General features: G+C 39.9%; 1 protein-coding gene across 1 annotated transcript; it reads right to left on the minus strand.

Moving 5' to 3' along the window:
* IFNGR1 (interferon gamma receptor 1) lies at window positions 1-22,895 on the minus strand. Its single transcript, XM_038526132.1, has 7 exons — window positions 22,667-22,895; window positions 11,020-11,134; window positions 9,907-10,070; window positions 8,235-8,404; window positions 5,967-6,156; window positions 3,145-3,272; window positions 1-1,352 (listed from the first exon to the last, which is right to left on the minus strand). Exons 1-7 carry the CDS (start codon window positions 22,749-22,751, stop codon window positions 777-779), a joined length of 1,428 nt encoding a protein of 475 aa, XP_038382060.1. The 5' UTR covers window positions 22,752-22,895; the 3' UTR covers window positions 1-776.
* Between the last annotated feature and the right edge of the window lie 402 nt (window positions 22,896-23,297).

The following is a 23,297-nucleotide window of genomic DNA, read 5'->3' on the forward strand; positions in this document are numbered from 1 at the left end:
TCAATTTTAAACATATTTTATTTACAAATCTCTAAATGCAATGTTCCATAAAAAAATATATACATGTTTCTATTTACATATTCTTAACTAAGTCTATTGATTTGAATTACAATTTAAATTCAATTTTGGAAAGCTTTCAGGATTTCTCCTGAAAGTAAACATTTAAAAATACTATATACATAGGGGCATCTGCGTGCTCAGTTGGTAAGTACCCAACTTGATTTCAGCTCAGGTCCTAGCCTCAGGGTCGTGAGATCAAGTCCTGCATCAGATTCCACGCTGAACATGGAGCCTGCTTAAGATTTTCTCTCCTTCTTCTTCTGTCTCTCATCCTCACACTCATGCTCTCACATTCTCTCTAAAAAAATAACAACTATATACAGACTTCCAAAAACAAATACCATGCTGAGGCACAAAAAAAAAAAAAAAAAGAAAAAAGAAATAGAATCTTACAGGTCTTGAAGTGATTAGAAAGGGCCCTGGGGCATCTTACCTACTATCATAGGAAGCAGCGTTCTTAAGAGCTTTCACAGTTACTCAACCCATCTAGATGGAAAATTTCAAATGTGACAGTGGTTTGTTCTTTCAAAGCCTCTGCAGTTTTCAGACCAAATGTAACAATGCCAGAGAGGCTCTTTGCACTTTATGTACACCCAGATACTCTTATTTGGTTGATATTGACAAAGAATAATTTCTGAAATCATGATCCTATCATGAAAGCAAGAAAACTGTTCAGGAAAAGCCAATCCTTCAAAGTTGCTGCAACTTTGTTGATCTTAGGAAAACTCTCCAGAATCTGCCGTAAGTCTATAACCAATCAAGGACTCCTTAGTACCCTCGTCCACAAGCAGATCCACTAACACATGTGGCTTGTCATAACCAAAGGAGGTGGTGGTGTTTCTCAGCATTACAGTCTCCTGTTCTCCGCTCTTTATTTCAGTTTTATTATTTGGGGGAAGTTCTGAGTCAGATAAGAAGCTGTCCGATTCCACAACGCCACTGTCAGAACCATTTCTGGAGTGATAGGAGTTGAAAGCGACAACACAGGGTTCAGACTGGTTACTATTTGAATGGACAGAATTCTCTGTCATTCCTGGGGTCAGAGGGCGCCTAGAAGCCATGTCAGAAGTATTCTGTTCAGTGGTCACCACTTCTGTTTCACTGAAAAGGTCTTCTCGGGGTTCCATTTTTCCGGCGTTGTCTTCAGTAGGCATACCTACAATTGTTGCTGGAGACAACTGCTCTTCCCAGACCATCTTCTCATTTTCTGGGACAATTGGCTGGTAGGTGACGGGTGATACACATTTTGATTCAGATTTTGTCTCCGAAGAGGCATTTTTTACCACAGACAGCTAAGGGAAGAGAAGTCAATGATTAAAAATAATAAAGTAGTAAGCTTAAGTGCATGTCCTTTAAAAGTCATGGTCTAAGGGTAACGGACAATGAAATATACCACTAAAGGGCATACTTATGGGAACAATGTAGCAGTATCAGGTGGTTGCCTTTTCTTGCTTTTAAATGAAAATACACTGTATTAAAAATAAGTTTTAGAATTTTTAAAAAGTCATCCACCATCTAACCAGTATGTGCTGTTTTTTCTATATTGTCTCCACATGTATGCACATTAAATTTGTAATGGGAGTACACCTATTTATATAATATTTTCACCATTCATCTTCATAATTATAACTTTTATTAGAATTTTTACTGCCTCATATAATTTCTTTATACTGATGATTAATTTCTCTAATAGCAAATATTGAAGAGTTTCCAATTTTTATTATTTATAGAACATGCTGAAGTGAATATTTTTACACATCTTTTTATTTATGGAGTTTTTTAGTTTTTTAAAGAATAAATCCTTAAAAGTAGAATCACTAAGTCAAAGGCTGTGGCATTGTTTATGGCACTATGACACTCCATATCCATTATAAGCTTACCTTTCTACCAGAGTTGTATTACTTTTACCAGTATATATCAGTTTTACCACTACTGATACTACTGGATAGTCAGGTTTATTTTTCCTTCTCTAGTGGGTATAAAGTTACATACTACAAAGTCACTTTGTGCTTACTTATTTATTTATCCTAAATCAGTAAGAATAAATACTATAATTCATACATGAATTACCTACCACTGATAATTCTTATTCACTTTACATAAAGCGCTTTCAAGACAAATTGATATGGGTCCTTAGTGTGTTACAGAGATATTATTCCTGTCCTATTTCATTCAAACAGTTACCATTCTGTTACCTGTAAGCGTTCTTTTCATTATACAAAAGGCTTTTATTTTCTTTAATTTTTTTTAAAAATGTATTTATTAATGAGAGATACAGAGAGAGAGGGAGGCAGAGACACAGGCAGAGGGAGAAGCAGGCTCCATGCAGGGAGCCCGACGTGGGACTCGATCCCCAGTCTCCAGGATCATGCCCTGGACTGAAGGTGGCGCTAAACCGCTGAGCCACCGGGGCTGCCCTACAAAGGGCTTTTAAATGTTTGACATTAAAACATCAAACTTTCAAACTTCTGGGTTGCCTGGGTGGCTCAGTCAGTTAAGCATCCAACTCTACTTCGGCTCAGGTCATGATCTTGGGTCCTGAGATTGAGCCCAGCATCAGGCTCCGTGCCCAGTGGGGAGTCTGCTTAAGGATTTCTCTCCCTCTCCTACTGCCCCTCCCCCTGTTCATGTGCGTGCATGGGCGCACTCTCCTGTGGCCATCTTTCCTTCTATACTCCAACCATAATAGTGTTTCTGTATTTTTGGAGTTTCAGAAGCCATGCTTTCTTGATGCTAGGCTTTAGCACATACTATCTCTTAGTACTTGGATAAACTCCTATCTGTCTCTCAAGACTGCTTAAGCATCACTGCCTCCAGAAAGGCCACAACTAAGCCCTACCCTCCAAAGATGGACAGTCCTCATTGGCATGCACGTAAACTTCTACATTTGAACACCATACTCCCACTGAATACTTATTTTCTTCTCCCACTAAACTTTAAGCTCTTAACAGACTTATCCAATTATGCTCTTGTTCTGTACATTAAAAAGTACCTGATGTGTAGTAAAAATTATGTGGTTTTGGATGTGTGGCAGATTGAACACTTTACGGTATATAATTAAAGAAAAATATTTAAATATGTTACCAAGGACTTGGGTAACATGATGCTTTCTCTCTTAAATGGATTCATCTTCTTAATGTAACAATACACAAATACCAGGATAAGTACTAGAAAAAGTAGGAGAGCAGCAACAATTGGAATCCAAACAGAATCTAAAAAAGGAAAAATCACAAATTAGAATTAGGATAGAATACTGCTATATCCATGAAATAGTTTTAAAGTCTTAGTGCTGTTCTTTAATAGATTTGCCAACTGGGAAATTAATATGGTTAGAGTTGCAAAGAACCCTTGCCACAGAAGTTGGGCAAGATAAAAAAAAAAACAAAAAAACACTCAGGTACATATCCTAGATATGAAGAGGGCTCTTCTCAACTTGCAATTCTCTACTTTCTGTAACTCCATCTCCATGACACAAAGTAGCGAGAACAGATTTTCATAAGAACTTCCTTAAAGCCCCCCAATATAGGGTATTTCCAGAGTTACACTTTTCTCCCCGTTAATAAGGCAAAAGACAAAATTTTAAAAAAATCTATCCCTTCAGAAGTAAATTCTGACAATGTAATAATTTAATCTTGCTCCTCAGAATTTTTGTCACATTTTATAATTATTTCGAGGCTGTAAATACCTTTAAAGAGATAGACATACACATAACATACACGGACAGGAAAGCTGCACAAGAATTAGATGCCCTTAAATGCAAACCAGAAATAATAACTTAAACTAGGAAAGATCTGTTTCAAAGCACATACATCTATAATCACTATTGTGTATTTTGTTCTAATGCTGCTTATTTTCAAAGCACAATCTTCAGTATTTTTTTTTTTAAGATTTTATTTATTTATTCATGAGAGACACAGAGAGAGAGGCAGAGACACAGGCAGAGGGAGAAGCAGGCTCCATGCAGGGAGCCTGACATGGGACTCGATCCTGGGTCTCCAGGATCAGGTCCTGGGCTGAAGGCGGCGCTAAACTGCTGAGCCATCAGGCTGCCCCACAATCTTCAGTATTCTATTTTCACTGTCCTCTCTTCCAAATTAACAGCGCCCTACAAATCCTGGTGGCATTTGTCTTCCTTACTAGCATTTTATTACCTTTAATTTCTATTCCAAAGTTACTTTTTTGGAATTGTCACTCTAAAAATTACTACTAAATGAACGAGTGTATAAGATATATTATTAACAGGATGTGGAAAAAATTATTACAACAGTAAAGATAAAATAACTTCATAACTAATGCCAGCACTGTGTGTAGAAGCACGGCACAAGCAGGCAGGCAGGGAATACGGCTTCTGAGACACTGTGCTGCCACCATGTGGCCAGAGTAGTAACTCAGTTTATGATTCAGTTTAAAAAAAATAAATTTGAGGCATTTGCATTATTTCACACTTTGTACATTAATTAGGATTTTATTTTTTCAAAATAGCAATGCAAGTTGGCATAAAATGCACTGCTTTATTTTAAGTGAAAAGCTATTTGGAAAAAAAAAAAACTATTTGAAACCTTTGTTACAATAGCCTAAAAGTTACTAATATTAAATTCTAGGCATTTGGTCCAATTTTTGGCCTAGATCCCATTCTTCAAGAAGCTATTTGTATCATAAAATTTTGGTTGGGGGAGGCACCTGGATGGTGCAATCAATTAAGCATCTGACTCTTGATTTTAGCTCAGCTCGTGATCTCACGGTTGTGAGATCAAGCCCCACTTCAGGCTCCATGTCAGCATGGAGTCTGCCTGAGATTCTCCCTCTCTCTTCCTCTGCCACTCCCATTCATGCTCTCTCTCTAAAATAAATACATAAATCTTTAAATAAAAATAAAAGAAAGCCATATTTAAAAACAGCCTTATAACTGGAAAATATATATATATTCACACACAGTTATCAAAACATGCTATCATAGAGAAAATTGTAAATAATCTAGAAGTCTCAAACTGAGGAACATTAAAATGAATATAAATTCTTCATGATAAAACAGTCTACATACATTAAAAAATAATACTAATAGAGAATATGAATTAAAATGGAAAAATATTTATAATATATACTTAAGGCAGTGTATAAAATTGTATATACTATACACTAATGATCATAGCTATGTAGAAAAAGGGAAATGGGATGAGGAAAAAAAAAAACACCAAACTGTTAACTAAATATTTGGATGAAAGAACTACAAATAATTTTGTTTTCTTCCAGCTTTTTTTTTTTTTCTTCCAGCTTTTTATATTTTAGAAATTATCTATAATGGAACATTTAAATTTCATAAGTGCAAAGAACAGCCCAAATTTTTGTTAAGGTACCTGCCACTTGAGAATATCAGTTCTAAAGTTCTATCATAAAAATCCCCCCCCCACACACACACAAAGAAAAGATAATAAAATAAAATTATTAAGTGTTATAAAAATGACCCATAACATAACCTATCAATATTTATTTTTGGATACTAATTTCCAGTGTTTGTCTAGTTTGCATCACACATGACAATGAATATTTTTGCTATTCAGTTTTTAAACTTACCACCCCCATTACGAACATTCTAATGGAAACATAACTTCTTGCTATGTGTAAATAGTAAGTTGCCTTATATCACTACAGTGTAATCCTGAAATGCTGACATTTATGCTTGGAGGTTTAGGTGTGCTTTCTTTACCCCTGGGTCAAAAGGTCATCACATAGCTTTCCAAATCGGTTGTTTTAGATTTCTCAGTGCCTGAAAAATGAGCTTATTTTTACTTTTGGACTTCTCTAAGAAATGGAATTGCTAAGTATTTTTAAAAAGGACAGAGATTTATTGAAACTGCCTCTTTTCAGTTATCCCTCCCTGTATTTAGGAACAACCAGCAGAAACTTGCCTTCTATGTGGTCACCATCAAAAGTGGTAATACAAAGCTCTCTGGACTTCTCAGTTACAACAGACCATTCTTTTGAGACTCCTTCTGCTGAAATACAGTAGTTCAAACTGAGGGAGGACACTGGGATCGTAAGGCGGCACTGAGTCTCATTGCAATCATCTTCGTCCTCTATACCCATTCTGTATGTTGTCTGTATGGGGGAAACAACAACAGAGAAAATGCATGGCTTCTTTCATTCTGCAGAAAACAAAACAAAAACCAAAAAAAGTACCGTATTTATCCTGATCAAACACCTGAAGGAAATTTATGTGGTGTAAGTTGAATAGGTCTGTAAATAGTGTTGATGTCAAACAATAAGTCAATTTGTTATTTCAACACAGTACTATGCTATGTATCCATGAACATGTTCTTTGTAGTGACAACAAATTTAAAAGCTCAAATAGCAGGAATGTTCAGTTAGTTTTTTTGGTTTTGCTTTTTTTTTTTTTTTTTTTTTTTAAAGAATTTATTTATTTGTTCATGAGAGACACAGAGACATAGGCAGAGGAAGAAACAGGTTCCCTGCAGAAGCCTGTTGCGGGTCTCGACCCCAAGACCCCGGGATCACGCCCTGAGCCAAAGCAGATGTTCAACCACTGAGTCACCCAGGTGTCCCTCACTGTTAGTTGTTAAAGCAACAAATGGTCATTAGTCCTTTGAGAATAGTGCTAAATACCTAGCTGATGAGAGAGAAAAGCATCTGTAGAAAAGTTATTCTACAATGACTGCGGCTTCTCTTAGCGGTAGTACACAGAAGGCACTGAGTCAGCCTCTGCCAGTTTATCCTTCATTCGAGCAGCCAAAGGACAAGCATCACCTGTGCCAGGGAGCGCCTGCACGCACGAAGGCAGAACAGGGATGCCGGACTGCAAACAACTGCCGCCAGAGCAGAAAGACATGTGAGCCACGAGGCCTGCAAAGGAGCTAGGAATCATCGAACCACACAGAAGCAGTCTGTCGTGTCAGAAGAGAATTCAAAGGGGAGATGAAATGCTCACTGAATACTGAAGAGTGAGTAGAAACTTGCCAAAGCTGAGAAGGTGGAGAGGGCCTTCTGGGAAAGAGCATGGTACCCACAGGGAACGAAGAGCCAAAAGTCACTCACCAAAGCACAAATAAAACATAGGCTGGAAAGAATGGGGAGACAGGAAGCTGGAAAGGACACAGAGGCCAAATCATAAAGGCCTTGTAGGCCATACCATGAAAGGGAATTTAGATATGATTTTGTAGCTCACAGGGATTTGTGAAGGGATTTTAAGCAGTGAAGGAAGGTCAGATGTGCACTTCAGCAGGACAACTCCATTAAGCATCCAGAGTGATGTTTTAAAATCTATGTCAAATGTCACTCTTGCTGCTCAAATCTTTCCAGAGATGTAACGTCTGTGTCAGAAAAACATCAAATCTCTCCAGTGCCCCAAGAGATGTGGCCCCCGGTGACCTCTGACCTCATCTGCTCCATCTTGCTGCTCTTCACACCCAGTGTGCTTCTGCCAAAATCTATGCCTCCAACAGTTTCCCCATATATACCCCTTAAGGTCACCTCCTAACCTCCTCCAGACCTGGCTCCAGTCTCACCTTTCCCTCTTCTGACCACCCTACGGAAAAGCACTATTGCCCCCAACCCTGCTGCCCATCCCCTGTCCCTGCTCTGTTTTCCTCCATTACATGGAGCACTGGAGCACTGTCTGTACTATTTGCTGCTATCTGCTGGTGCCAGGAACGCACAGAGCACATGCCTGACAAATACTACTAAATAAAGCAACAGCAGCGCTATGGAGAATGGATGGACTAGAATCATTCCAATCCAAGTGTGGCCTGCACACCAGTGTAGTAAGTATATTCCCACAGCAGTACCGCTAACCTTTACTTTCAAAAACAAGGATTCCAATTATATCTTCCTATTATTTTACATCACTAGCCATGAAGAAGAAAAGATTAAAATTATGTTCATGTTACCAGTGGAGAAATAGAAGTAAACAGGTTTAAAATCCTAGAATAGAGCCATGCTGTTAAATGAGGCAAGACAAAATTTAAATGTATCCACCTGCCCAGCACTAGTGATTTACTCCAATACTGACTCCCCTCAACATTTATTTATGTGATTTTTCTTACCAACACCTATGATCCATAAGTCCTGCCTGAGTGTTCATAAGCATTCTACTTTCATTACATTACATATAGAGACAACTTATGCTAGCAACAGAAAAACAGATCAACAGAAACACATACCTCACTTCCATTTATTTTCATATACACAATATACATGAATGTGTGACAATTATTTTCATCATATATGGGTACTGCCTGTCTTCCACTTATAGCAGTTAAAGGATGAAATAAATCAATAATGATTTGGTTTTCCATTTTTCTGATACCCAGTGCAGGTGGTCCAATTTTCCCTGTGGTGGTGGGGAGGACACACAAAAGCAGAATTAGTACTATCCCTGGAACTTCACAGCGCATTACATAAAATTGCCAAAATCAATCAACCTACTCTTTCTGTTGCTCTAAAGCAGGACCATGTTTAAACCATTCCACAAAGACCTAGAAGATATTCTAAATGTCCTTAAAAAAGAAATGTTAATCTCAAGCAGGAAGTATTCTTATCAAATCTAAACTCTTTAATAGTTTAAAGTCACTTCTAAAAAAAAATAAATAAAAAATAAATAAATAAATAAAGTCACTTCTAGTCCAAAAGGTAAATATTGTTTTACAAGGTTAAAAAAACCTTGACGTAACGGTAAGCTCTATCAGGATATTTTTCCTTTTTTTGTGGTTCTGCAGATAAAAAGGAAAATCTTTCTCTCAAAAAATGTTTCAGAAAAGGCATTTTAGTTACCTTTGCACACTCACTGAAACTCTTTGTATTACCAATATCTATGGACATCTGGCATGAAGGCTCTTATAAAAGCTTGCTAAATATGTTGAACTTTTATTGTGAAAATTAAAATTAGATATTCATTCATTCATTCATTCATTCAGCAAATGCTTATGATTATGTGTCACCAATGCTTGACACTTTGTTGGTGAATCATTTACCTATTCTTCATGTGTTTATTGCCCACTTACTATGTGCCACGCAGGTCTGTTCCTCAGGGCCTGGCATACTTTCTAGCACAGTGTGCCCTTGATAAATCTGATGGTGTAGCTATCAGATGACAAAGGCATGGACTCTGGGATATAACATTATTTCAAGGGCAAGTAAAGGAAGGGCCTCTAATAAGTAAGCACAATCTAAAGAGCAGGAGCAGAACCAAGGCTATGGTGGAGGAAGCAAAGAAGGAAGTGAAGATGGATAGCAAGGCACAAGGCCTAGAGTACTGGAGAGGACAAAGTGATCATTTCTTTACTCACGAGTGAGGGTATGAGAGCTACACAGTAGGATTTTGGTCAGAGCAGAGGAATGGGCCATGAAGATTTTGGAGCCCGAGGCAATAACTAAGATCAGGTATATCACGGGAATGCATAGCTGGCAGAAGTCAGGGCTGAAAATCACTGGGGGTTGAGGAGATGATAGAAATCTAACATTTGTTAATGTATTAAGTTGGTAGATAAAATTCCTCAAGGTCTTGGGGACTAGGCAGAGTGTGGAAGAGGGAGATGTCAGTGAGTATAACTCAGCAAGGAGTTATAGGGAAGGGGGTGAGGGGAAAGGCTCCTAGAGAGTCCCTGGGGGCAGCACTGACCCATGCTTTCAGGGAGTGGAAATGTAATTGTTTAGAAGGGGTACAGTGATGGGCACATCTCAGCCCAATTTTGTGGGGGCTTGGGCAAACAGGAAGACACAGACTCCCTAAATTCCTCCAAAGGTTTCTTGTGATTATTTTCAGCAAGTGCTAATAAAAGCAAATCTATACAGAAGATATGCGTAAATATTTTCAAATTTCAAAGATCTACTCACCTTGTCGACATAAAATAAATTCTTTTGATTCTACATAGGCTGATTCTTTTTGCCCAAGCCTAGCTTTAACTCTGGCCCAGAGAGAAAGTGATGGATCATTAATTACAGGAAAAATATTACAGTAATGATCTGAGGTGTTGCAGGCATCAATCCATACTGCTTCCCTAAAATTAGGAATAAAGAAACACAATAGTAACATTTACTGTCAATATACAAACTTGAATAATCTCTGTCTGTGCTTTGCTTTTCACGTACAGCATGGAGCTGGTAGAAAGAACTGATCAAGGATAGGATGGAGAAGCCAGACAAAGTAGGAAGTCTTACTCTGGTCAGAAGTACTAGAAATACCTTTACAATAAAGAGGCTCAATTCAAAATACAACACCTGAACAAAGCACATTCCACATACAGTTTTTAAAAATCTGATCTTTAAACCACTCTAGATTCTGTGAACATAATCATTACTTGACTGCAGAATCTAATGTATTACAGAGACTCCTGACACTTTTGAAAAATTTTTTGAAATTTTTATCTTTCTACTCAATAATACATTTACTATGGAAAGTTAGAGGACATCTTTTTTTAAAAAATATATTTTATGTATTTAGTTATAAGAGAGAATGAGAGTACGGGTAGGAGCAGAGAAGAAGGACAAGCAAACTCCACGCTGAGTGCAGAGCCCGATGTGGGGCTGGATCCCACGACCCTGAGATCTAGCCTGAGCCCTGTGTCAAGCCCGAGCCCTGAGCCAGAGCCCGGAGTTGGCCTATCTGCTCAGTGGAGAGTCTACTAGAGGATTCTCTCTCTCTCCTCTCCTCCCAGTGCCCCTCTCCCCATCAGCACACATACATGTGCACTCTCTCTCTCAAATAAGTAGGTCTTTAAAAAAAAAATTTCAGAAGTCAGGACTCTTCTACTTCAATTTTGATAGAAGAATTAAGAGGCAGGAATACTCTGAAAATAACTAATCTGCATCCTTAGCACTTCTGGAAATACAAGCAGTTTAAGAAGTTCTTCCACATGGGAAAGAAAGATGATGAGAAAAAACAAAGTTATGGGAAGTATAAAGACCTAGACAAAAGCAGAATTAAAAAGATAAAAGAGTAACACTTACCCATAGTTCTTTACCTGTACAGTAAAAACAGGAGTCTGTGGCATGGGTGGGTAGTTCCAAAATAGGACAGTATTAAAGTTATAGGCCTCAATTGTAATATTGGTTGGTACTGGCACTGTAAGAGATTCAAAAAGTAAAATGGACAACTGTAAGAAACTAACATTAACATTAGAAAACCTTGTAAGGAGCCATGTTAGCCAAATATGTATTTTGAAGAAAAGCAGAATTCACCAGAACAAATACAATTATTTAAATTGAGACTTACAAAAACTAATTTTATTGGAAAATGTATAGAGTTCTGATTCATTCTAAATTCCTAAAACACTGTAATATGAGGTAAATACAAATATAGTAGAGGCAATAAATCTCTATAATGTCTTTAGGAGTTTTTATAAATAAATGCACTGTCTGTTGTAATAATAATCCTTGATTCATTTACTCACTAGAATTTCCCATATTTGAAACCACAGATTGCCTTCATTGTCTAGAGGAGAACTGGCTACGCCAGGGAGGGGCAATTTCATTCTAAAATACCACGTAGGCTCTCAGCCCTCACCTGCCTTGGCACCTTTTCTAATAGCACAGGAATTGAGGCCTCACTTGGCTCCAGGAGCCATTCACCTTGTCAGTTTCATTAATTTTTTGCTGTCTGAGGTGTGAAGGGCTTGTTACAAAACACACCTAATATTTCTTCTTGCCTTTGCTCTTGTAAACCATTTCAGAAAATGTCTGCTGAGAAGATGGGAGTCACATGAGAGAACAGGCAGGAGTCACTTTGATATCCTGTAACTAATTATCAAAACCAGCCACTTACTCCCCTGTGCAGTGTGAAAGGCTGCTGACCACCACCCCTTGGGAAACAATCACACATACATCTCCTCCTCCCTTCCTCCTTTTCTCTCTCTCCCTTCTTCTTTCTCTCCCTTCATACCCTTCTTTATGAGTGAACAGGAAGATACAGAGTTGGCAATATGACCCCAAATTTAAGAGTATTCAATTCTACCTACCTGAACACCATGAAACATAATTTACAATTACAATTAAAATAAATGAAAGGATGGCACTGTGGTCAGGTACAGTGGCTTCCAAACATAACTTATTATCAGCCTCAAAAATTCTGAGAGCCAAAAATTTATTTAAAAAAAAAGAAAAAATTCCCCAGCACAGGGCACCTGGGTGGCTCAGTTGGTTAGGCATCTGGCTCTTAATTTTGGCTCAAGTCAGGATCCTACGGTCCTGGGATTGAGCCCTGCATCGGGCTCTGCACTCAGTGGGGAGGTGACTTGTGATTCTCTCTCTCCCTTAGCCCTCCCCCTCCCACACACTCTCTCTAAAATAAATAAATGAATATTTTTTTAAAAAATAAAAATAAAAATTCCCTAGCTGACAATGATGATTACTTGGAGTTATATAAAGTGGACTGTTCTAATAAAAAATATTCCCTGGATTGGACATTAAGAAATGTGGGTTCTTTCCTAGTCATTTCAGACTTCCTAATCTGATACGTGAGGTGTTAATTTCACATAAATTATTTGCTTACTTTTGAAGGAAATGTCTACAGTATTTTTTCCCAAAGCAAAATTCCAATATTCAAACCCAAACTGGTACATTGCTTTAATTTACAATTATTTAAACTTGTATAATTGTTTTAAAACAGAACACAGGGATGCCTGGGTGGCTCAGCAGTTAAGCCTCTGCCTTCGGCTCAGGGCATGATCCTGGGGTCCCTGGATTGAGTCCCACATCAGGCTCCCTGAGTGGAGCCTGCTTCTCCCTCTGCCTGTATCTGCCTTTCTCTTTCTATATCTCTCATGAATAAATAAAATCTTAAAAAAAATAAAATAAAATAAAACAGAACACAGATCCAGAATTATTTCAGTAAAAAATAGAGTTATGAACAATTAAATTCTATGCCTTTTTCCTTCCTTTTATGATTATTTTCCTTTGTAACAGTGGTTTTCAACAGGAGGTGATTTTTGTCTCCCAGGGGACATTTGGCACTGTCTGGAGACATTTTTGGTTCTCACAACTGAGTGGTAGTGGTAAGGCGCTACTGACATCTTGAGAATAGGGGCCAAGAATGTGAAGTATTCTATAAAGGCACAGGACAGCTCTCCATGGTTTGGCAGTCCAAAATGCCAACAGCACTAAAGTTGAGGGATCATGCTTCATATGTTCACAACTTTAGGAATTTTTAATTATTGCTTAAGAGGAAAAACTAATTTAAAAATAGAATCCTTTTGATAAACCAATATATTACATGGCTTCCTCACAATGAATACCTTTGGTTTTCATTTTTGTCTAACTTCTATAACTACATATCAAAGCACTGTGACAATTTGTGCCAAAAGGTTGAGATTATGAAGCTGGAGGAGGTCTCACAGATTCAAACACTGCATGCTTATAGTATGCTGCTTCTTTTCCTTTTTAAAGATTTTATTTATCTATTCATGAGAGACACAGGGAGAGACAGGCAGACACAGGCAGAGGGAGAGAAGTAGGCTCCCTCTGGGGAGCCTGATGTGGGACTGGATCCCAGGACTCTGGGATCACGATCTGAGTCGAAGGCAGACTCTCCTGCTGAGCCACCCAGGTGCTCTTAATGTAGCCAGTGATCAGACACCTACAAGTTTTCTATTTCCTCTTCCTGAAATACTGCTGACAGCTATTGGTTCCTAGCATCTCTGGTTCTCTAAGCAATTTCCTTGCAGGTGAGCCAGACAGCACTGGGCTTGGCAGATTTAGCCCTGATTCTTCTCTTTTGGTTTCAGTAGAGCTCCATGGCATACTTAGCAGGGCCTACTGAGGCTTCTTTTTTCGGTTACTTTAGGCATTTTTTGGATGCCTTTTTGGATGTTTGCACCTCAACTTCATGAAACAACCTAGTCTCAGAGAGCCTACAATCTGTGGGGAGGAAATACAAGGCACCCTCACACACACACTCCTCAGGGTCAAATCAACATTAATATCAAATAATATAAACAGGGGTGCCTGGGTGGCTCGGTTAAGCATCTGCCTTTGGCTCAGGTCAGGATACTGGGGAAATGGGATTGAGCCCCATGTGGAGCTTCTGGCTCAGCAGAGAGTCCGCTCCTCCCTTTCTCTCTGCTCCTCCCCTGGCTTATGCATGTACTATGTCTTTCTCAAATAAATAAATAAATAAATAAAATCTACAAAAAAAAATAATAATATTGTGGCACTGGTGGAACATCTGCCTTCTGCTCAGATCGTGATCCTGGTGTCCTGGGATCAAGTCCTACATTGGGCTCCCTGCAGGGAGCCTGCTTCTCCCTCTATGTCTCTGCCTCTCTCTGTGTCTCTCATGAACGAATAAATAAAATCCTTAATAATAATCATCATCACACATATAAACATTATTTTTAACCAGGTAAGAGAGGAGGAACCTGATGCTATGAAAACTCACACTGAATGTGAACTTCTCTCAAAAGCCATTTCTTAACTTCAGCATCTCTTGCCTCTTCAGAGACTGAGAATTTTCAAACCTTCAGGTCCTGGCTCTTTTTTAACAGCCCTTCTTTTGGTTACTCTTTCTATTCTTGCATTTTACCACCAGAAGCAAGAAGAAACCATGTGGCACTTTCAGCACTGCTTGGCAACCTCCTGGGTAGGTCTTGAACTCAACAAGCGCATTTCCTACTCTTCCTGCTATTAAAGGCAATGATGTCCCTAAGCTTTCTGCCTCTGGTAACAAGGACGTGCTTTCCTCCAGTTTCCAAAAATGAAGAGTTCTTCACTGCCTTTTAAGTCTCTTAAAAAAAAAAAAATCCTTCCCAATAGGAATGACTTAACTGTACAGACTCACACTGAGATTCCTATATTCAAGAAACAGGCATATAGAATATTAAATAAAGCACATTTACATTTAAGAAGAAGTTACTGAATCATAGTTATGAAACCACAAACAGGGGCACCTGGGTGACTCAGTCCTTAAATGTCTGCCTTTGGCTCAGGTCAAGATCCCAGGGTCCGAGGATAGAATCCAGCATCAGGCTCCCTGTTCAATGGGGAGTCTGCTTCACTCTCTCCCTCCACCTCTGCCTGCCACTCCCCCTGCTCTTGCTTTGTCTCTGTCAAATAAATGAATAAATAAAAAAATAAAATAAACAAAAAACAAACAAACAAAAAACCCCACAAAGTAGCCTGGCACACTAGGTTGGTTAGGTTTTAGTGTGAATCAAATGATGTTTCCCATAATTTAAGTTAAAGCTTGACTTGGTTGACTAGAAAAAGGACTTAAATCACAGCTTTCAAAGCAAAAAGAGACAGGTGGTGGGAAGAGGAGGTTTCAATGGATACTAACAGACCTTACCATTCTACTAAAGGGGAAACTTTGAATATATACACTAAAGGATGTAACTTGTGGTTTTATGCTACCAGCAGAGAAACCATGTGGTTATTACACATCTGCCTTTGTCATTATTTGCCAAACTCTCATGATAAGTAGACATGAGTAGTTTTCTATTGTTTCAGAAGTTTGTGACCTAAAGTTTAAATTGTTTTATTTTTTTAAAAGATCTTATGTATTTATTCATGAGAGACACAGAGAGAGGGGCAGAGATGTAGCAGAGGGAGAAGCAGGCTTCATGCAGGGAGCCCGATATGGGACTCAATCCTTGGACTGCGGGATCACACCCTGAGCCAAAGTCAGGTGCTCAACTGCTGAGCCACCCAGGCGTCACTTAAATCATTTTATATTCAAATTAAAATAATTAAGGCTTACAGCAAACTTCTATTCAAAATAAATTTTTATTTTATGTCAATAAAAATATATGTAGAAATAACAAGAAAGGATTATCTGTGATGTTTAAGGAAGAGTATCTCATCACATAAAATAATCTTACAGATTTCTCTTGAAAATGATACAGATAGTTTTCTGTAACTCATGTTGTTTTGGAAATGAGTTCCGTTATTTGGTGCATGCTACCTAGAATAAACTTTTGCTATTTTAAAATCTTCTTCTCAGAATGCCTCTGAACAGCTGAGGATTTAATAAAACCAAACACAGTAAAGAACAATCCGTTTTTTTGTACCACTCTACAATGCGGGGAGGGGCGGGGGGAAGCTCTGGTTACAACCGTTTCCTCTTGATAAACTGGGAGAGACAGGATATGAAAAGAAGAGCAAGGAAGAGGACAGAAAAACTGATCAGTACGTGAGGAAGCAGCACACAAGACGACGGGCAAGGGGAAATCACAAAAGACCAAAAAACCTCAGCTAGAAAGAACAGCTCTGTAATAATTGCTGGGGAAACAAGGACCTACAGACATCTCCAGATTTCCTGTGTGGATGATGGCCAGAATACAGGCTGCTATGTGTCCTCCATCCCATAACCACCAAAAGCATCTGTACCTCTACTGAAAAAGGGATAGTCACAGAAGTTCTTGCCCGATTTTAACAAAGACTATAAAAGTGCGTACATCTATGGCTGAGCAGAGCTCTGGAGTCTGTAGACACCATCTGACAATCTGCTTAACCAACCTCGCTCTGGGAAGGAGGAGCTGAGAAGCATAAAGGAGATAAAGGGACCAGTAATTAAATTGTTTGGGGAGATTCTAAGCCTCTGACACTACAGCTCAAAAATAAGTGCTCCAAATTAAAGCATCAGACCCTTTTGTGACTGAACAACTTTCAGAGAAAAGCTCTCTAGCACCTTTCCCCTAGTGAAAGATAGAGTCATGGGCGTTTTTACAAAGGTTTCTTCTCTCATTACAAACTGAGAAATGGCATTGAGAAATCCAGGGAGACAAATCGAACTAGAAAGAAAAGAAAGAAAAGAAAGAAAAGAAAGAAAAGAAAGAAAGAAAAGAAAAGAAAAGAAGAAAAGAAAAGAAAAGAAATCCAAGGAGGAAAAGGGAGAAATATCAAACCAAGACTTCTGCAATTTTTTTTCAGAATATATTTATGAGCACAATCTACCTCCTGAATGGTTTTATGGTCCTGATAAAATAGCTATTTTCTTAGTGCCTTCCAAAATTTTTTCTTAGCAAGCAGGAGTGTCTTCTAGATTTAAGATGAATAAAGACATTTTGATAACTCTTACACATTTCAAATGTTCATGAAAGTTTTTTGATTGAAACATTTCAGTATTTTTCGGCTTTGAATCATCTGTCACTTTAAGATGAATATACAAAAAGTCTATTTTCCACTTTTATTACTTCCTTACCTTTAGAAAAAGAGATTCAGAGCTAAGGGTTCAAATAATAAAATTATTATTATAAATAATAAAATAATAAAGCTGTCACTCTATAAAATAGTTCCCTAGCTGGGTCAATATTCTTTTTTTTTTTTTTAAGATTTTATTTATTTATATATGAGAGAAAGAGAGAGAGAGAGAAAGAGAGAGAGGCAGAGACACAGGCAGAGGGAGAAGCAGGCTCCATGCAGGGAGCCTGACGTGAGACTCGATCCCGGATCTCCAGGATCACGCCCTGGGCTGAAGGCGGCACTAAACCGCTGAGCCACCTGGTCTGCCCTGGGTCAATACTCTTAATAGGTCTACAGTCTTCTCTTCTATTTGTCTTCAGGCTCTATTCTGATTTTATCACTCATTCTCTCTCTTAATTTGTGGAGCCCAGAATACAACAGATATGAATGAAATCCTTTCCTTCTTTTTTTTTTTTTTAAAGAGATGGACATAATCAAATAGTAGCTTAGACTGAATTTGTAATTAACTAAAATCCCCCCAGATCTCTTACCCAAACCACCATTGGATAAGTTAGAGCTTCTCCAATAAACATCTGCTTAGCCACTTTCTGATCTAAAATGCAGGATTTTTATATGTGCTCCTATTTATTCAATTTTATCTAGTTGGGTTTGCTTGGCATGCCAACAAATTCTACTTGGACCAGATCCACCTATACCCTGAGAGAGGTCATTTCTCAAGACTAGTTCCCATTTGGACTAATTCACTCCAAGTTGAGAAATAGTTGAGAAATAGGAGCTGAAAAACTTTTTTCAGTTTCTGAAAAACAGGGGAAAGAGAGAAGAACAAGTTAGTTGCTGATATTTTAAAGGTCTCATACTGATTTGGAATGATTTTTTTTTTTAAAGCCAACACAATTTCTCATATACAACTACAACAATTTAATATTTTAAAATATATTTGTTAAAATAAATAACAATGAACATTATTGAATGGTAATTACTAATGTGTGCATTAAACATTTACCACAAGACAAGCAATGTGCTCCACGTTGTTATGCACTGTCTCCATTAACCAACACAAACCATTCTATGAGAGAGGTGATACTGGTATACATATTTTTATCAATGCAAAAACAAAAGTGTAGAGAAGCTATTGAAAGACTTGACAGTCTATAAAGTTTTGTTGGTTTTGGTTAAGAAAAGCAACTTAGGCATCATTTTGGTAATAGTTTAAAATAAAATGATCTCCATATATTAATACAAAGTGGAGATGATTATTTTCTGGTCACTTCACAAGCATCTAATTCAAGTAGTTTTGCATGATTTATTGTACTATCACAATTATATGATGACCACTGCAAAATATGAACAATGTGTTAAAGCAAATCATTTCTTTGGAATGGACATGACTGAAATGGATATTGGTATTCTGATTTCTATGCACTGGGGTAATCTAAACCAAAGAGACTCCCTTAGTAAGAAAATTACAGGTAAATGGATTCCTTCCTGTCAGGAATTAATTTAATTCTGGTTCAATTCTCATTCTGTTTCTATCCAATTAAAATGGAACCATTAATTATTCATCTAGTTTATACAACAATGGCACTATTGCTGTTTGCTGCCAAATCTAATGAGATAGCTCTTTTATAAGGGTTATTTTTCTCTCTTTTTTTTTTTAGGTTTTCCTCTGTATGGAACTAAAATGAGAACCTTTCAAAGTCCATAGGAATCATGAATTTAAAAAAAAGGAATCATGAATAAGAATAAAATGAAAAATAAATTATTAATACCCTATACAATAAATGTAATTAAAATGCATGGTCTTAAGTATTTTGAATCTCTGAAATAAAAATAGGAGCCAAAGAAAATAATGAAAAATTTAAGCAACCCAGAACATTATCCTTTAGTCAGAAAAGAGACTTTCTCCACTTTATTAGTGGAGCCAGTTAAGGTAAGAGCCCCACTTCTATGAGAAAGTACAGTATGCTCTTGAATATTACTAAAACCCACAGTGGAAGAGCAAACTGCAAGAAGACAGATACTGCTTCACTTAAAAATATATATACACTACTGGGGCGCCTGGGTAGCTTAGACGGTTAACCACGTTGCCTTTGGCTCAGGTTATGATGCCAGGGTCCTGAGTTCAAGCCCTTTGGGCTCCCAGCTCAATGGAGAGTCTCCCTCTGCCCTTCCCCTTGCTCTCTTGCTCTCTTTCTGAATAAACAAATAAATAAAATCTTTAAGATATACATAGATTATCTACATATAATATATATATGTATACATACACTAGTTTTATAGGTAAAACTGTATGAAAAGTGAAATACCACTGATTATTAGATAGCATGCATGGGTTTCTTTTCCCTATTCATTCACTAAGAAATATTAACAAAAGCTTGTCACTGGAGCACACAATACATTACCAACCACTTGGATTTTGCAGATTGACTATATCCTCTTGCCTGCTTCCTTGTTCCTACTAGGTTCCCTCATCTAAAATGAACTATCAAAAATAGAGTAAAAGCCAACACTGTAACAAGAGTTAATACCCTGAGTGTGTGTATTAAATGTCAGGCACTGGTGAGATAAGGAAGCTTGCCAAGAGCCAGAAGTAGGTTGTCCTTATTATGGATTTTCCTCTTACTCTCTGGAGACATTACATTTTAAACTAACTTTAAAAGCATAAGAGACACAAGACAAACTAGAGAAATACATGGAAAATCTAGACAAATGTATTGAAAATGCAATGAAGAAAGGAGGGCGGGCATCGAAGATGATACTTTGGGAGCAAACAGGCAACACTCCCAGAGCTGGCTTCAAGGATGTGCAAATTGTGTAACCACAAGGGGTCCCCACACTTTCAGGTGTTAGAAATAGAAAAATGGAAGGTACCAGTCCTGCTTTCAAGGACTGTAATTGTATATAGCTAACAGTTATTAAGCGCTAGGCACTGCTGTTAACTTACCACATCTCATTTTCACAACCACCATATAAAGTAGGTGCTATCAGTATCTCCATTTATGGATGAGAAATCAAGGCACAACGAGGTCTGCCTTGGAGAGAGGTCACTTCTACTCAGGGAACCTGGCAGGTAGGCTCCAGAGTCCAAGTTCTTAACCACTCTGGAAACTGCCATTACCTAAGGCAGGTGAGTCATCTACAAGGGCAGTTGCAGCACATTGTGATAAGGGCCTGGACTCTTGCACAGAGGCTACTGGAAAATAAGATTGGGGTACCTGGCTTAGGAGGGCCCAGTCTGTACTCAGAAGGGCATGGCACATGATTTAATAATGCTATCTGAGCCATTCTCTTCCCACATCCATGAATGACTCCTGCTGACTGTCTTTTAAACTTTCTACAAACTGCCCTCTCTTCTCCACTTAAACTGCCATTTTCATTGAGTCGTCTCAATTTAAGCAGGAGCCTAACTGGCCTCCTTCCTTAGAGTCTACTCTCAAACTACTCTGTAAGATGAATGGTTTTTCTGAATGGCCCAACTGATCCTGCATAAAATCATTTCTCTTCTTAAAATAGGAGAGTGACCTATTTTAGGTCACTAATTAGGTGAGCTAATCCAGTGACTGCCCACTCAACTATAGTGAGCATATTTACTTTGTTGCCCTAGCATCTGTACTTCCTTCAGGAACATTATTTCTCTTCTGGAAACTCCCTTACTGCCACCGCAGGCAAGCAGGTACCTGACCCAAGCTGAGCAAATCAGAGCCTTTGGGCTCTAACAAATCCCTTGAGATTTTGTTAGGATGGCGGAAGCTGCAACATGCAAAACCCCAACGCTGTCAACATCCATGATTCCTGCCAAGTAGGAGCAGCTGTCCACCTTCAGAGTTGGTAATAAGATATAGAGTCTTGGCACTTTTGAGTGACTGGCTCAGCTTTCGGAGGCCCAAGTGGCATCTCTACCTTTCTATGTCTTGCTTGGATTCTCTAAACCAATAAATTTCCCAATCTGCCAGAGTTAGCCAATGCTATGTTGCTAATCCTTTGCTTACACATGACAAGGCACTTCATTTCCCAGTCCCTACGTCTCTACCTGTCTTATCTCCCCTTGTATCCTCACACACATATTCTACAATGAAACCCTTAGTATTCCACTAATTGAACAAGCTGTTTCACACCCTCTCCCTCTGCACACCCAGTCTCTCTGCACCTCCAGCTCCAACTCTGGAGTTATCTGTCTCTATAAAGTCCTTCCTGATTCCCCTGGTCAGAGCCAGATACCCCAACCTTGTTTTTCTAGTAGTCTGTGCAAGAGTCCAGGCCCTTATCACAATGTGCTGCAACTGCCCTTGTAGGTGACTCACCTGCCCTAGGTAATGACAGTTTCCAGAGTAGTTAAAACTTGGGACTCTAGAGTCCACCTGCCAGGCTCCCCACTGAGTAGCAGTGACCTCTCTCCAAGTTGGGCAGACCTCTTTGTGCCTTGATTTCTCATCCATAAATGGAGATACTGATAGCACCATTTGGTTGTTATGAGAATGAGATGGGATAAGTTAACAGCAGTGCCTAGCGCTTAATAACTGTTAGCCAAATAATCATCCTTGAAAGCAGAAACTGAATAACTCCCATTTTTGTATCCCCAACATCTGGCACAATGCCTATCCCAAAGAATGTCTAATTATTTGTTTGCTTGCCTCTTAAAGAACAAGCCAGAGGACAAGTGGATATGAATGCAACACACCTAAACCAAGCCCACAGACCAAGTCATAATACAGAGCTTTGGACCCAGAATTTGCCAAGAAGACCAGGCCTCCCTGACCCCTTCGAGGCAACTGCTAACGGTGGATACTGAGAAGATACTCAAAACTGATGCGGATCCTGATACTTTAGGCTCTTGCAGAAAATATTCACGGATTTCACTGGAGCTCCTAATCAACATTAGGCCGAACTTTGAAAAACGTATTCCCTGCATTTATTTCCGGGGAAATCTCAGTGAACGGGCAGAAATAAAATGCTCAAGAACTAGGCTAAGAGACGTACAGCCTAACAAATCTGCTACCGAGTGCACGCACTACAAGGCTTCCAGACTTACACATAAGAGGGCCAATCACTGCCACTTAATGATGTTCATAATGAGGGGAGCACAACTTTTTTCGTAACGATTTTGGGCTCCCCCTCGGAGTCCTTAAGTCCTGAGCGCTGGTCACAGGGTACACACGCTGACCCAGGAACTCACTTCTTTAAAAATGAATTACCAGAACTGGAAGACCGACAGCCGCGCTTAGTCGTTTCGGCAACAACGGAAGAGGCGAGAGAAAGGGAACTGAAGTCCACCGACCGCGGAGACCACGGCGGCCTTCCCAGGGGCCGCCCGCGCACGTCTGGGGGCGTCCGGGAACCCCGCGCGACGTCCCGGGCGGACGAGGGCGCGCCCCGCGGGGCCGAGCTTCTAGCCCCGGGCGGCTCCCAACCCCCGCCCCCCGCCCCCCGCCTCCCGGCCGCAGCCCTGCCGCGAGCGACGTACCCGAAGACAGCTCCGGATCCGCGGGGCTCATCTCAACCCAGCGCCCGGCCTGCAAGACGAGGACGAGCAGAAGGAGCAGGGCCATGCTGCCCGGAGCCGACTCGGGGTGCGGCCCTCAGAGAATGCGGCGTCCAGCCTGCAGCCGGGGCCTCGCGTCACTTCCGGACCAGCGGACCAGCGCTCCGAGGAGAGGTCCGGCGCGCACGCAGCGCGGAGCCCGAGTGGGGATTGGGGGTGGCGGGGGGAGGCGGGCGGGGGCGGGGGAGGCGGGCGGGGGCGGGGGGGCCGGACGGGGGGGCGGGGCCACGGCGGCGGAGGCGGGGCCACGGCGGGGACGCCAGGCGCTGACCCGGCAGCGGGATAGGGCGGGGGCGGAGTCAAGGTCAGGAGGTGGAGTCACGGTGAGGAGGCGGGGCCAGAGGCGTGAGGCGGAACCGGAGCGTGAGCCTGAGGCGGAGGCTGGGAACCCGGACGTGAGAGGGAATTCAGGGCCGCGACTCCCCAGCCGGGCGTTGGCTGGGAGGGCAGACTAGGGCGAGGAGGCCAAGATAGGCCGGCTCCGAGGACTCACAGCGTTAAGGGCGTCAGAGTCTGTGGTCGTGACAAGGGCTCACAGCTTCTGAGGAACTTG

This window comes from Canis lupus, chromosome 1 (assembly GCF_011100685.1).
Source record: "Canis lupus familiaris isolate Mischka breed German Shepherd chromosome 1, alternate assembly UU_Cfam_GSD_1.0, whole genome shotgun sequence".
In the NCBI taxonomy this organism is placed as follows: Eukaryota; Metazoa; Chordata; class Mammalia; order Carnivora; family Canidae; genus Canis; species Canis lupus.

What these genes read in the sequence shown, in the direction of transcription:
- IFNGR1 (XM_038526132.1), bottom strand. Translation starts at nt 22,751, where the DNA reads ATGGCCCTGCTCCTTCTGCTCGTCCTCGTCTTGCAGGCCGGGCGCTGG. An exon ending in GGATCCGGAGCTGTCTTCGG is followed by an intron (nt 11,135 to 22,666) that starts GTACGTCGCTCG and finishes AATCTCTTACAG; the next exon opens with TGCCAGTACCAACCAATATT. An exon ending in TCATGTTACCCAAGTCCTTG is followed by an intron (nt 1,353 to 3,144) that starts GTAACATATTTA and finishes CTCTTCCCTTAG; the next exon opens with CTGTCTGTGGTAAAAAATGC.